General features: G+C 38.5%; 1 protein-coding gene across 5 annotated transcripts in view; it reads right to left on the reverse strand.

Moving 5' to 3' along the window:
* The window catches only part of LOC131434713 (protein dead ringer), a 290,153-nt gene that overhangs the window by 215,969 nt on the left and 61,882 nt on the right, over positions 1 to 12,302 (reverse strand). For 4 of the 5 annotated variants that reach the window (XM_058601750.1, XM_058601749.1, XM_058601745.1 and 1 more), the window contains exons 2-4: positions 10,071 to 10,222; positions 9,477 to 9,907; positions 9,268 to 9,368 (exon numbers count right to left, since the gene is read on the reverse strand). In XM_058601750.1, the coding sequence (XP_058457733.1) occupies positions 9,268 to 9,368; positions 9,477 to 9,907; positions 10,071 to 10,123 (585 nt within the window). In that variant the 5' untranslated portion in view covers positions 10,124 to 10,222. The remainder of the gene's footprint in view (positions 1 to 9,267; positions 9,369 to 9,476; positions 9,908 to 10,070; positions 10,223 to 12,302) is intronic. The other variant, XM_058601746.1, reaches the window with a different exon arrangement.

The raw sequence follows: 12,302 nt of genomic DNA on the forward strand, positions 1-12,302 counted from the left end.
AAGGCACATCTTAGGAAACATGTCTCGACAGCCGAAACCATTCAACAGTTCGAAATAGATTGGAAAAAAAGTGTCAAAACGTGTCGCCAAGAAGTCTGTACGGAATTTAATGAGGAACGTTCGCAAGAAGGTGCGCCAGCTAGTCTACAATGGCTAAGTAGCAAATGTTGAGAATAATATTCTGTTGTTGTAGTCTAATATTATCAGTATATCGAATAAAATTTGAATATCTAGCTCTTGTGAATTATTTACAACGAAATCAAAGTGCGTCCATACTTTCTGGGACAGTCTTTATACTGATACTATTTCCGCTGATATTTCATTACAAGTTTCGAGAACTTCAAAGGCTCCTGAAAATACGTGCACTGGTGTGCCATTCATTTGAGTTCAGCAGAAAAGATAAACTTTGCTCCTTTCCAAGCCTGTCAATTCAATGCATATCACATGCAACTCTTGAACTGACGCGGTGTGAACCGTGAATAGAGTAACCAACTACGTTTATAATATACCAATCAGTTAGCACGGTTCCATAACGGCAACTAAATAAGATAAATAAGCGAGACATATTTCCACCATTTGTAATTCTTTTCACAAAAATAATCGACCGACCCAGGGAACAGTCTTTCGTCTGTCCATGTTTCAACTTTTCTTCCACGACGACACTGAGTATTACATAAACTCGTTCGCATTGATATTTCAATTGAGCCATTACGGCGGGCTTGGAATTGTACACCGCTTTTCATCGAATGTCGCATTAATTCATCGCCCGCTGAAAGAGGCCCATGTGAACGAGATTCGTCATAGAGCAAACATATTATATGCTGGTAAGTTTTTTTTTGTTTCCTTTAAACGAACAACCAACACCTCGGGTCATGGAATAGAGGTGAGCGGCCTGGGGGAAATCCCGCTACGGGTCAACCCAAAAACCATAGCCAGTATCGGTATCTGAATGCTTTTTATTCACACGATCCTGCTCACTCACCCAAAACCCCCACCACTAACCCTCACACGTCCGAAGCATGGCTTAATTTGAATAAAAATGAATTTTTAAATAGTTTCATTTTCACCTTGATTCAGTACCGATGTGAGTAAGCCGAAGATGAGACGCAGTTCACAGATGAATTTAATATTAAGGCCGCATAATATGACAGCAATTTATCAAAAAGTCTTTGTTTACATTCTACTTTTTGTTCGTTTTACAAATAAGCCCCAATCGGTTACCCGTTCGTCTCCAATCCCGGGCCTCCAACACGAGTCCGTTATTCATATGGGACCCGACATCGGCGTCACCCCGGGCAGACGGTGGTCACAGATCGCTTATTTTTTTTTTTGTTATTTTGGCCTCCGGGGCCCCGATGGGATGGACCCGTGGGGGCAATCCATTTTCAGCCGCGTACAATGAGACGATGATAAATTGATGCGTTAATGACTGTTTGAAGAGATCCGCGTGGAGGATGTAAATTGAATTGGTGGTTTTGTTAGAGCATCCTCCACAGGTACGTTTCGGGGGAGGAGGACGTTGGGCTGGCGGACGAGGGCTGGTGAATGTGATTTCTACCGTGGAAATATTGATAAATTTTAGAAGCTGAGTGGCATTTTCAATTTACAATAGCTGTACATTTTGTTAGTCTATAATGGCCTCGAGAGTAAGAAATATCCACTTTTCACCGAAAACCTTTTTACCGAATGGGTCATTTCATAAAATAGAACATTTTGTCAAAAGTTGACAAACCGATTTTTTTTTTTTCAATAATTACAATCTTACTCGAACTCGTGTTCGCATCTCACCCGACACAGTCGAAAATCGTTTACGGTCGAAACAAAAGAAACAAAGACAATACAGTGCAGTGAACAATAGAGCGTACGGAATGGTCAAATACGATTTAACAAAGCCTGAAACTTGGCCTACAAGACCGAATTCAATTTGTATAGATTTCAAGCGTTGCAAAGTTAGACCAGCAGCAAATGGAATTGAAATCTTACTTAAAGAACGAATGCATCTAGACGCTAATAATGTATGTATACATTATGTTTAAACGTGAAAGCGATGCAATTGCATTCGCTTCGGTTAACAACGAGGTGCACAGTGTTGATCATGATAATGTCAAATATAAAATCCCTGTGTACTTGGTGGACAATGCCATACAAGTACGCGTGCATGACCTTCCCCCGCAGGCCACCGATCAGTCCGTTCGGGAAATCATGTCGCAGTACGGTGAAGTTCTTTCCATCGAAAGAGAAGTATGGCGGAATTTTCTCCCCGGCATCCGAAATAGCGTGCGAGTGGTACGTATGCAACTACGTAAGGCAATTCCATCTCACATCATTTGTGGTCAAGGTGGGACACATCCGTGTAAAACGCTGATTACCTATGAAAATCAGCTGGTTACATGTCAGTTTTGTGAACAACCTGCACACTACGGTAAACCTTGCCCTGAAACTGCGAAAAGGACATCTTCAACAAAAGACAAGGTCAACCGTTTAACAACGTAAGCTAGTAAACGCAGTATTCCTGTTTCACAATCAAACCAACCAGCAACTGCAATCAATGTACAACAAGGCGCATCTACAGCAACTAGCAACGAGCTCAAGACTGCGAGCCACAAGGAAAACGATAAGAAGACGGAAATCAACAACAAAACCACCGATGCGGCAATGGGTGACGAGATGAGCCACGAACAAGGTGCCCCTCAACCCTGGCAGGAGGGAAATGGAAGCACCTTTCCCACTTGAAAAAAAGTGACAACAAGATCCACTTCAAAAAATTCTGTATTAAAAATATCGGCTAATTCGGCCACGTAAAGCTTGTACGCAAATAGGCCTGAATAAAAATATCTTTTAAATAAAAAATACAGTCTTACTTACATCACTACTAACTAGAAACAGACAGAGAGAAAAGATGAAAATGCATAAAACAGTGAGAAATGAAAATTTTGAGAAAAACTATCTCTGGAGAGGAAGGACTCGAACCTTCATCCTTCTTCTTTCCGATGAGTCGCTCTACCAACTACGCTACTCTGGAACATGTGTAGAACGTGCCCTAGAACACAACAGGTGAAATAGTGCTGAACTTGCCATCCAAATCTGTTGGTGAATTAATGCCTTTTTCATAACCGTTCATATGAGAAATGAACGTAACTCGATTTTTAAGTTGTTGATCTCTATTCCCGGTACTTGCGGAACCACAATAGGTTTTTATGTCCATCAAGTACTACACTACACATTCATCCACTTTTTCTTTAAGCCCTCAGTTTATAGATTTTGAATGTCAACCGGAGCTTGTCCTTCGCAATCGCCAAGAACTGTGCAAAGTTCTGGCGAGTTTGGTGGATTTGCTTTCTTCGGTACAAAATCTTGACGTTGACTTTGTCACCAGTTTCGCGTAATGGCATAATACCAAAGCCAGCCAAACCAGAGTGCAGGCGCTTCTGCAGGGATTCTTCTTTATAACAACATTTCGACTCTTCTTTATATTAAACATTTCGTTTTAAAGAACCGCTCAAAATTTCAATTTTCAACTTTCAATGTCATGATTACAACTAATTAAATTTCGTTCGAATTTCGACTTCGGCATGCAAATTTTTAAATGATCTAGAACGTTTTGATAATTTATTATAGTCACCTTCAGGGATTGCTATAAAATCGTGCCTTAACTACCATTAAGAACCTCAGACACCTTTACCTACCTTTACCTCAGACATGCGAGCAGAACATTTTGTTAGTAGATAAAAAATACACGCTAGGAATAAAAATAAAATTTAACTGCCGATTTTATAGCAATCCTTAAAGAAGACTTAAAAAATTACCGAAACGTTGAAGAGAATTTGAAAATCTGTTTCCATGCTATCTAAAGATATGAGAAAACGAAAAATCAAAATAATTACTACAGTCGTACGTATACCAAAACGTAATGAGTGCAGTGATTTTGTTTCAGGCATTAAAAAAGATCATTTATCGCATTCGTAAAAATTGCGATCATTTTGAAATATGTTGTTAATTATTATCATCACTAAGACACACCTATTTACTAATTTTCTTCTAAAAAAAACTAGTTTTTTGAATCGTTCACGGACGGATTGCTCATCTTTATTATATGCACGGCTCGCTGAATTTGCTGCACTCTCAGATCGCCTGCCACATCAAGTACTTCTTGACAAATTTGTCGACCTTCTTGTTCTGGAACTTCTCCGGAACATTCAGGCGGAACTTACTGACAAAACACTTCATGTCGGAGATCTGCTTGAAGTCCGCGGAGTTGCGGATCAAAAAATTGAAATTTTTTGTTACTTATTCTGAAGGTACATTGGTTCGAAAATAGCTATGAGAAATTTCATCCAGACCGAAGCGCTAGTTCCATTCATATGCACACTTTAAACGCTATTATCTCGGAATGATGCCGTTTTGAAAAATACGTTTCAACGTTTAGTTGTCAACCGATTTCTAAAAACTTTGTTTTAAATTTTCCGAATTTACGTGCGTTTGCACTTGAATGGTCGTTTTTTGATTGATTGTAATAATTTTTTAGTTTGAATTTTTAACGTCGCAAAAATCGATATTTTAACAAGAATTTTTCATGGGAAAATTTTTCTTTTCAGAAACCAAACCGTTCAAGTACATAACAATACATTTGTTGCTACAAAATTAGATTTTTGTTTAGTGCTTTGACTAGAAGAGTGTTCACCGCAGGCTTATGCTAAAAACACGCTTCGGGATGGGGACCACACTTCTTACAAAACTTAATATTTTTGCCTTTCTCTATTCAAACCCTTAGTGGTATATATCATTCGACTCAGCTCGATGAGATCGGAAAACATCTGCGCTCCTATCACAGATTTTTCTCAATTTTCTCGGAGATGGCTGAACCGATTTCTACAAGTTCACGAGATTTGAATCAATTTCGAAAACTAATATTGGCTGTCACTCCCGGTTCCGGAGATATAACTAATAGTATTAGTGACGTAACCGACAAAACGCATTATGTTAAGCGCGCCACGCCGATCAGCGAGCTCCATAATTCTTTCAGTGTATGCTCGACACAAACAGAAACGTCAAATGGAAATGAAGCTCATCCGTCATCACCATCATTTCATTTCCTCGATCAAGATAGTGAAGTTCGGTTATACATTATACATTTATATATTCTTCAGTTATTACAGTAAGGTCATTTATATAATCTGAATTAAATACTTACATTGAATTTGTATTTAATAGGAAATAGGTGTGAACACGACGAGGTATTTTTAGCGATCACCGTTCACAAAATCTATTAGCAATAGGTGAGAAACAAACTCGTGTTAATTTGAGGTTAATCACAAATGGATTCATCTAAATAAAGTTAACAGAATCGGAACGATTTCTTTGCGACTTAAGCTATTTGATAACACATTAAGTTTTTAAGCTTATAACTTCTGACTAAGTGCACATTATGCGAACATCTATACATCAATGGAATGCTTAAGTTTCTAGCTAACAAATGATTAAAAAACTAAGTTGATTCATTTGATTGAGAAAACTATAATATCAATTTAGTGAAGTGATAAATTTTTGCCATTTCAAAAAAGGTGTTCGGTTACCGGCACCCCAAAAAATTTTGCTAAAAATCGGAAAATATAAGTACAGACTGGAATTGTTCGAAGAAAAAACGGAATTTTTGCTTTTCGAAGTCGTAGCCCGCTTCTGTGAACTAAACAAATCAATGTGAACTAGTTTGTGTCAAAAAACAGATCGAATTCTGTAAGAATTTATCATTCGGTCCAGTTCTTATTGACCTTCTTTTTGCACTCGCAGTAATCCCTTATTTTACTTAAGCGGTGGAAATTTTTTTAAAGACCGCCTGGATTTTCCCCAACGATTGGACCATTGGACAGGATGGATGTTCTAAGTCGCTTCAATATCCAAGATTACGACTTCCGGTTCATCGATATTAATTACTTTTCGAATGAATTAGATGTCGGAAAATGTTGTTTTTAGTCTTCTCGAAATTTAAGATGGCGACTTCCAGTTTATCTAATTCTCAATGTCGAAAAACTATGGTGAGCGCAATTTCAAAATCCAGGATGGCAACTTCCGGTTCATAGATATTTGTCACACGGAAAGACCGAAATCAGCATTTTGGCGAAAAAATTAGTTGATTTTCTGATTTTTGTTAGTTATTTTTTGAGACAACTAAAAAAATCTTACTTTTTCTAATTTAGATTTTCTAATTCTCATTCCCTTAATAAAAATAAAATATTTGTTGAAATGACTATTATTTAGTTGAATTCACCTATTAAACGTGCTGTCATTTCTTAGCTAAGGCACACTTTATTTCCATTGAACTAATTTTTTAGTTGAAGTAGAGAAATAAAACGTTATTTTCAACCAACATAAATGGTTGAATTGGCTTCTGCAATTTGCACCTATATGGCGCACTGTCACCGAAAAAACGTTAACACCGTAATGACTACTAGCCACTAGATGGCACAATACTACCGAAAAAAATTTCGCGGTTGTCTTTTCTATATTGGCAGGTATAAATATGATATTGTATTGGAGAAAAAGACATGAACGAAACATAAACTTCTTTTTGAAAATTTTTCTTCTAAATCGCTGCTTTCTTCATTCGACTTCGCGAAATCGACTCACTCACTGAAAACTTTGAGCACACTTTGAGTGCAACATTCGAAACTCACTTAACTGTTCCACTTAAAAACATTATTACGCACAATCGCTTCAAATGCGCACCAATTGTGAATAAATACACTTTCCACTAAGAGTTTACGGCATTTTTACATATCGGTTTAGAAATTTATATATGGATATATCGTAACACATGCGAAAAACATCAAAACAATTTGCAAGCAGTTTCAATAAGACTGTCCTTTTTAGGTTTTTAATGGATTGTTTTACTTTGACACTTCTCATGAGTTTTTGGTTAATAAGCTTGTTAATAAAACCAATTTCATTTTTGTTTTCTTTGTACTGTCTTTCAGCAATGATAGTGATAGATAAATAGAAACAAATTTTCTGATTTTAATAACAAAATTAGTTGTCAATGAGAATTTCGTGTTGGATTGAGATATTGCTGGTTTGTGTCCAGGATATTCGCCAACTAAACACATTCCTTAAAATAAGAGTTTTTTCAGCAAAGTAAATTCTCAATTTTAACTAATTTCATATTTATTTTGGAAATTTTGTTGTTAAAATTAACTAATTCAAAAACAGTAATACGAATTAGGCGCAGAGCTAATTATTTATTACTTTTAATAATTTAGGAATTGGTTTAACTAGTAGATGTCGAAAAACGATGCTTAAAGTTGTTTCAAGATCGAAGATGGCTACTTCCGGTTCATCGATATTTTTTTTGAAAACTGTAAAATAGTGGGTATTTTCGGAACGGGTTTGATGAATAGTTGTTGGTAGACTATGTTTGAAGATTAATAGATTGTCGTTTGAATTCTTTACAATATTAGAACTTTCGGAATGAGTTTTTACGAGAAGAATGCTAGGAAAAATGTCCCTAGGAATGACCGCCTTCTTGAACTTTGAAACAACTTCAAACATCACTTTCCAACATCTACTCATACCTTTTTTTACGGTTTTCTGACTTTTAGCTATGACCCGGAAGTCTTGGATTTAGAAAATAATTTAACCGTCGTTTTCCGACATTCACTCAATAATCTCGCTCCGAAAATACCCATTTTTTACGATTTTGAAAAACTATCGATGAGGCAAAAGTAGCCAACTTTAATTTTAAAATGACTTCGAACATCTTTTTCCGGTTTTTTTTTTCGTCAAATCTGTTCCAAGAATATACAAATGTTGGTTCCATATTATAGGAAAACCTTTTTTTACGAAGTCGGTACATAAAAAAAGTTTACTTTATTTGGAATTTACTACATAAAACAAGTTTACTTTATTTAGGATTTATTTCGTAAAAAGAGTTAAGTACATGGAGGTAACGTACAAAAAGTGTACAATCTTGAATGCTAGTAATCGGTTTTTGCAAGCAATACTGATTTGAACAATGAGAAGAATAATAATCACCCATTTAATTATAGACAAATAGTTTTTGAAAATTACAGAACAATGATTTTCTAACATTGTTTAAATATTTAACTTTCAACGGTTAGTAGAGAGAATTCAACATACAAAACAAAACATACGAATGTAAAATGTAGGTCGATTGGATTGTTAACAAAAGTGTTGTTAAAAGCTCGCCTAGAACCAATAGAGGATTCAATCCTTTAGATATTTTTCTGTGGGCGAAAGGTAAAACACTCGATAGGTATTCGGGACTCTCACGCAAACAATCACTTCCAAGAGTAAGGTCGGGTGACGATCTTGTGGGTAAAAAATTTATGCACGAATCATTAAACCGTTAATGAAACATCTCATCCACCGAACCAATTTTCCCGTCAAACCACCCGCAGATTTTCACATCAATGCAATGCGGAAAATTGATCATCGTCCGTATCGAGGCTCGTCGATTTCTCTGCAGGTTGTACAAACATACCTCGAATCAGTTTTCTATGTTGTTGTTGTTTTTTTTATTAAAATTAAAATCTCGATCCTACACTCGACGGCTTTTCGCTGTTGGATTAGATCGAGAGATCATGATGCATTCCGGACAATGCACACTCTCGAGTCACGATATTGGCAAAAGAATTAGACGTAGACGCTTCGCGCAGTACGCTACGGAGTTGTACGGTATTTATCTTCCATGTCCACTAACGAGTGCGATAGAGCGACGATCATGAATATTTATTATCATCAGCAGAACCCTCTTGCTCGCTTCACCTTTCTTTCCCCCACACCTGGCGAAGAAAGAAGCCTCGATCAAACGAAATCAGACACAAACGATAATTGCCAATAGTTGTTATAACAATCTTTGAAACGCTTTTAGTGGAATATTATTAATTGAAAGCTGGTGGCCTCGATTTTCCACATTCAAGCAATTCGCGACTCCATCGCTTCTGAAGAGAAGCGTCAGACAGCCTCACGTAAGTCACAATTAATCAACGAGATATTAACGTAATTTTTCATCACGTCTTCGTCTGGTCCGGTCGTGGTTTCGCACTCGAGGGAGAAAATAATCGACTGCTATTCTCTACTACGCATCCAATTGAAAGTTGTATGATTAGTATGATCAATGAAAAGGGTTAAAATTACATTCCATCCAAGGTTCATAAGATGGTGCTGGGAGGGGACTAAACAGAAAAAAAACCACGACCAGTGGTTAAAAAAATCTGTCCGAATCAATGGACGCGAAATGAGAGGGACACTTACCTGTCTGACTTGTTTGAACTGCTCTTCAAAGCTCCAGCCGTTGTTCTGCTGTGATGAGTTGGATGTCTCGCTCGAGGTCGACGAATTCGAACCCGGGTTCGCTGCCAAGAGCCAAGAGAAAAGTGGAAAAAGTAAAAAGTTTGAGTCATCATTCGTCGCTGGATTTTCGGATGTTACAAGCAGAACCTCAGCAATGAAAAACGACTCACCATCCTTGCTGATTGACGGCGGGTTGGGAAGTGTGAACGGATAGCTGCTACCATTGGCTGAATTTCCACCAACCCCAACACTGCCACCACTGTTCGGACCGGTAGATCTCTGATCTGCATTACCGTACGCACTGCCACTTCCGGTTAAATGAGACTGCTGTTGTTGTTGTTGTTGTTGCTGCTGTTGCTGCAGAGCACTTGCACCGAAACTAGCATGCAATGCCGCAAAATCACTCTGCTCACCCATCAGGCCCACTTTCATGTCACGCACCTGCATTTTCAGCTTTTCCAACACATCCCCGTGCTGCAGGCTAGACAGACCCGACAGTCCGGGCAGGTTCTGTACGTTCATATTAAGTGCGGTGAGATTTCCCAGTACCCCCAACGGATGGTTCTGACCAAAGTGCGGTACATGGGCGCTACCACTGCTGCTGATGTCGGGTGGAAAAAATAGAAACAAAAAAAAAACATACCGAAAGGTTAGTCTGCTGAAGCATTGAACATAAATTAATTAGACTAGACATGACACAATACCGCCTTGATTGGTTGACGTATACCGTCTATGGATTGCCGTTCGTGGCCAACCGTACTTACTTCAGTTCTGAGTGATGATCTGGACTGCGGCCAAACTCCATCCCGGATGTCATTTTCACTTCTGCTGCGACGGTCTGAGTTTCATTAACGCCTCCGTCGCCGCTCGGAGCACCTTTCCCGGCGTGACCGTGATCGTCCTCAGGCTTGAGCGACTGCAAAGAAGGAAGCCAAAAACGAGAGGAGGGGTTAGGTAAAAATATAAATTGAAATTAGCTACTCCCATCAACCAAGCACGGATGATTAATCGTGAGTGCGACATCAAAACTACTTGGTGCTTGGTGACGCTGCTACCAAATGCCACTTTCACCACGAATGGCCTATCCGTGCGACGGAATTCTCATCCGAGCGTTCAGCTTTCCATACTATACTATATAAAGGGGGGAATCGGAATCTAAAATATGTGTCGCTTCGAGATAAAAGTTGGTTCAAGATCACAACATGCTGTCGAACCCCAAAGCACTCACGGCTGTCCGAACCCGAACCAGTCAAACGGAACAGTGATAATGCGTGTTCCGCCGATAATGATGATGTTTTATGGGATTGCCGTGTGTAGATTTGGAGATATTAAAGTGTCAAATTAATTAAATTAATGTAAGTTTTATCGACACCGCTTAGCGGTCGATAGGGTGACCAACTGCGAAGCTGGTTTTTTTCCATTGTGTAAAAAATCCTTTAAAAATTGAATAAAAATATTATGCTAACCACATAACATGAAAAAGTATAAAAAAAACTTGTTACTTTAATTTAATGTGTCAATTTAATTGATGTGTGAAATATGGAGGTTACGTTAATCGTGCGGGCGTACGTTCGCTACCAAGATGCCAGGTCTGCTGATTTGTCTGCAAATAAAAGAACAAAAACCGCTGCCATTTCGCAATGGTTCAGAATCTGTCAATTTTTATGGCTGCGTCCTGTTGTTTACACTCTTCTCTAACCACTTGTGCAGTTGTTTATTCGTTCTCATTAGTTTGTTTCGAAATGCGTGAACTTTCAGCAGAACAACGTCGGAAAATTGTGTACAAATGGTGCACAGAGCGTGGACTGTCACTGAGAAAGATAGCAAAAATGGAAGGAGTAAGTGAAAAAGACGTGAGAAATGCAATCAGGAAGTTCGGTGAGAAAAACACATTTGAGGATAAACCGAAAACGGGTCGAAAAAAAGGTCCTGCTAACCCTCAGTTGGATAAACGTATACTGAAGGCGTTCGAGCAAAAGAAGGAGGAACCTATAAAAAGCTGAAACAACCAAAACGTAGTCCGAAACAAAAAGCATCGATCAGGACGAGGGTTCGAAAGCTGTACAATACGATTCTTGCTGGAAATTTGAACTGCATAATCATGGACGACGAAACCTACGTGAAACTCGATTACAAATCCAAACCACAATATTATATGGTGCGAGAAGGGCAAGTGTTAAACCAGTCCGAGACATCGATTGAAGTCGAAAAATTTGGTAAGAAAGCTATGGTCTGGCAAGGAATTTGTAGCTGCGGTAAGATTTCGAAACCCTTCATCACAATGTTTACAAAAACGACTTCTACCCATGATTCAGAGCCACAAGTATCCTGTTGTCTTCTGGACAGATCTTGCTTCTTGCCACTACTCGAAATCAACGGTAGAATGGTATACTACCAAAAATGTCACTTTCGTCCCAGAAGACATGAATCCACCAAATTGCCCACAACTTCGACCAATTCAGGAATTTTGGGCTTTAACGAAGTCACATCTTAGGAAACATGTCTCAGCAGCCGAAACCATTCAACAGTTCGAAAAAGATTGCATTATTTCGGATTATCATTTTTCATTTTTCGGGCCGACAAACGACCAGCAGCTGAGTGATGTAATTGCGGGATTCATTTAAGGCTTTCATAAGGTGCCATTTTCTATGACATTGAACACTGTTCGGAACATTTTGCTCGAATGCAAAGCAGACAAATACTGGCTTTAGTTGCACTTGTTTGGTGCTAATTTCGCGCTGCGAAAGGTTCACAATTATTCTAGATTTGCTATAAACTGTTCTTAAGTTAACATTTAGAGTCATTAGAACGGATGATTTTATAAAATGTTCCCCATCATTGCCCACTTATTGTTTTCTTCGTCTCCAATGCAAACGACCATCAGCTGGGTGATGCAAACGTTCTTGTTTGAAGCGAAGCTGGCTTTGCGAATGATCCGCTACACATCTGCTCACAGTGCCGATTGATTCCAAACTCAATCAACTTTGGTTAAGAGC

Source organism: Malaya genurostris, chromosome 3 (assembly GCF_030247185.1).
Source record: "Malaya genurostris strain Urasoe2022 chromosome 3, Malgen_1.1, whole genome shotgun sequence".
Classification (NCBI taxonomy): domain Eukaryota; kingdom Metazoa; phylum Arthropoda; class Insecta; order Diptera; family Culicidae; genus Malaya; species Malaya genurostris.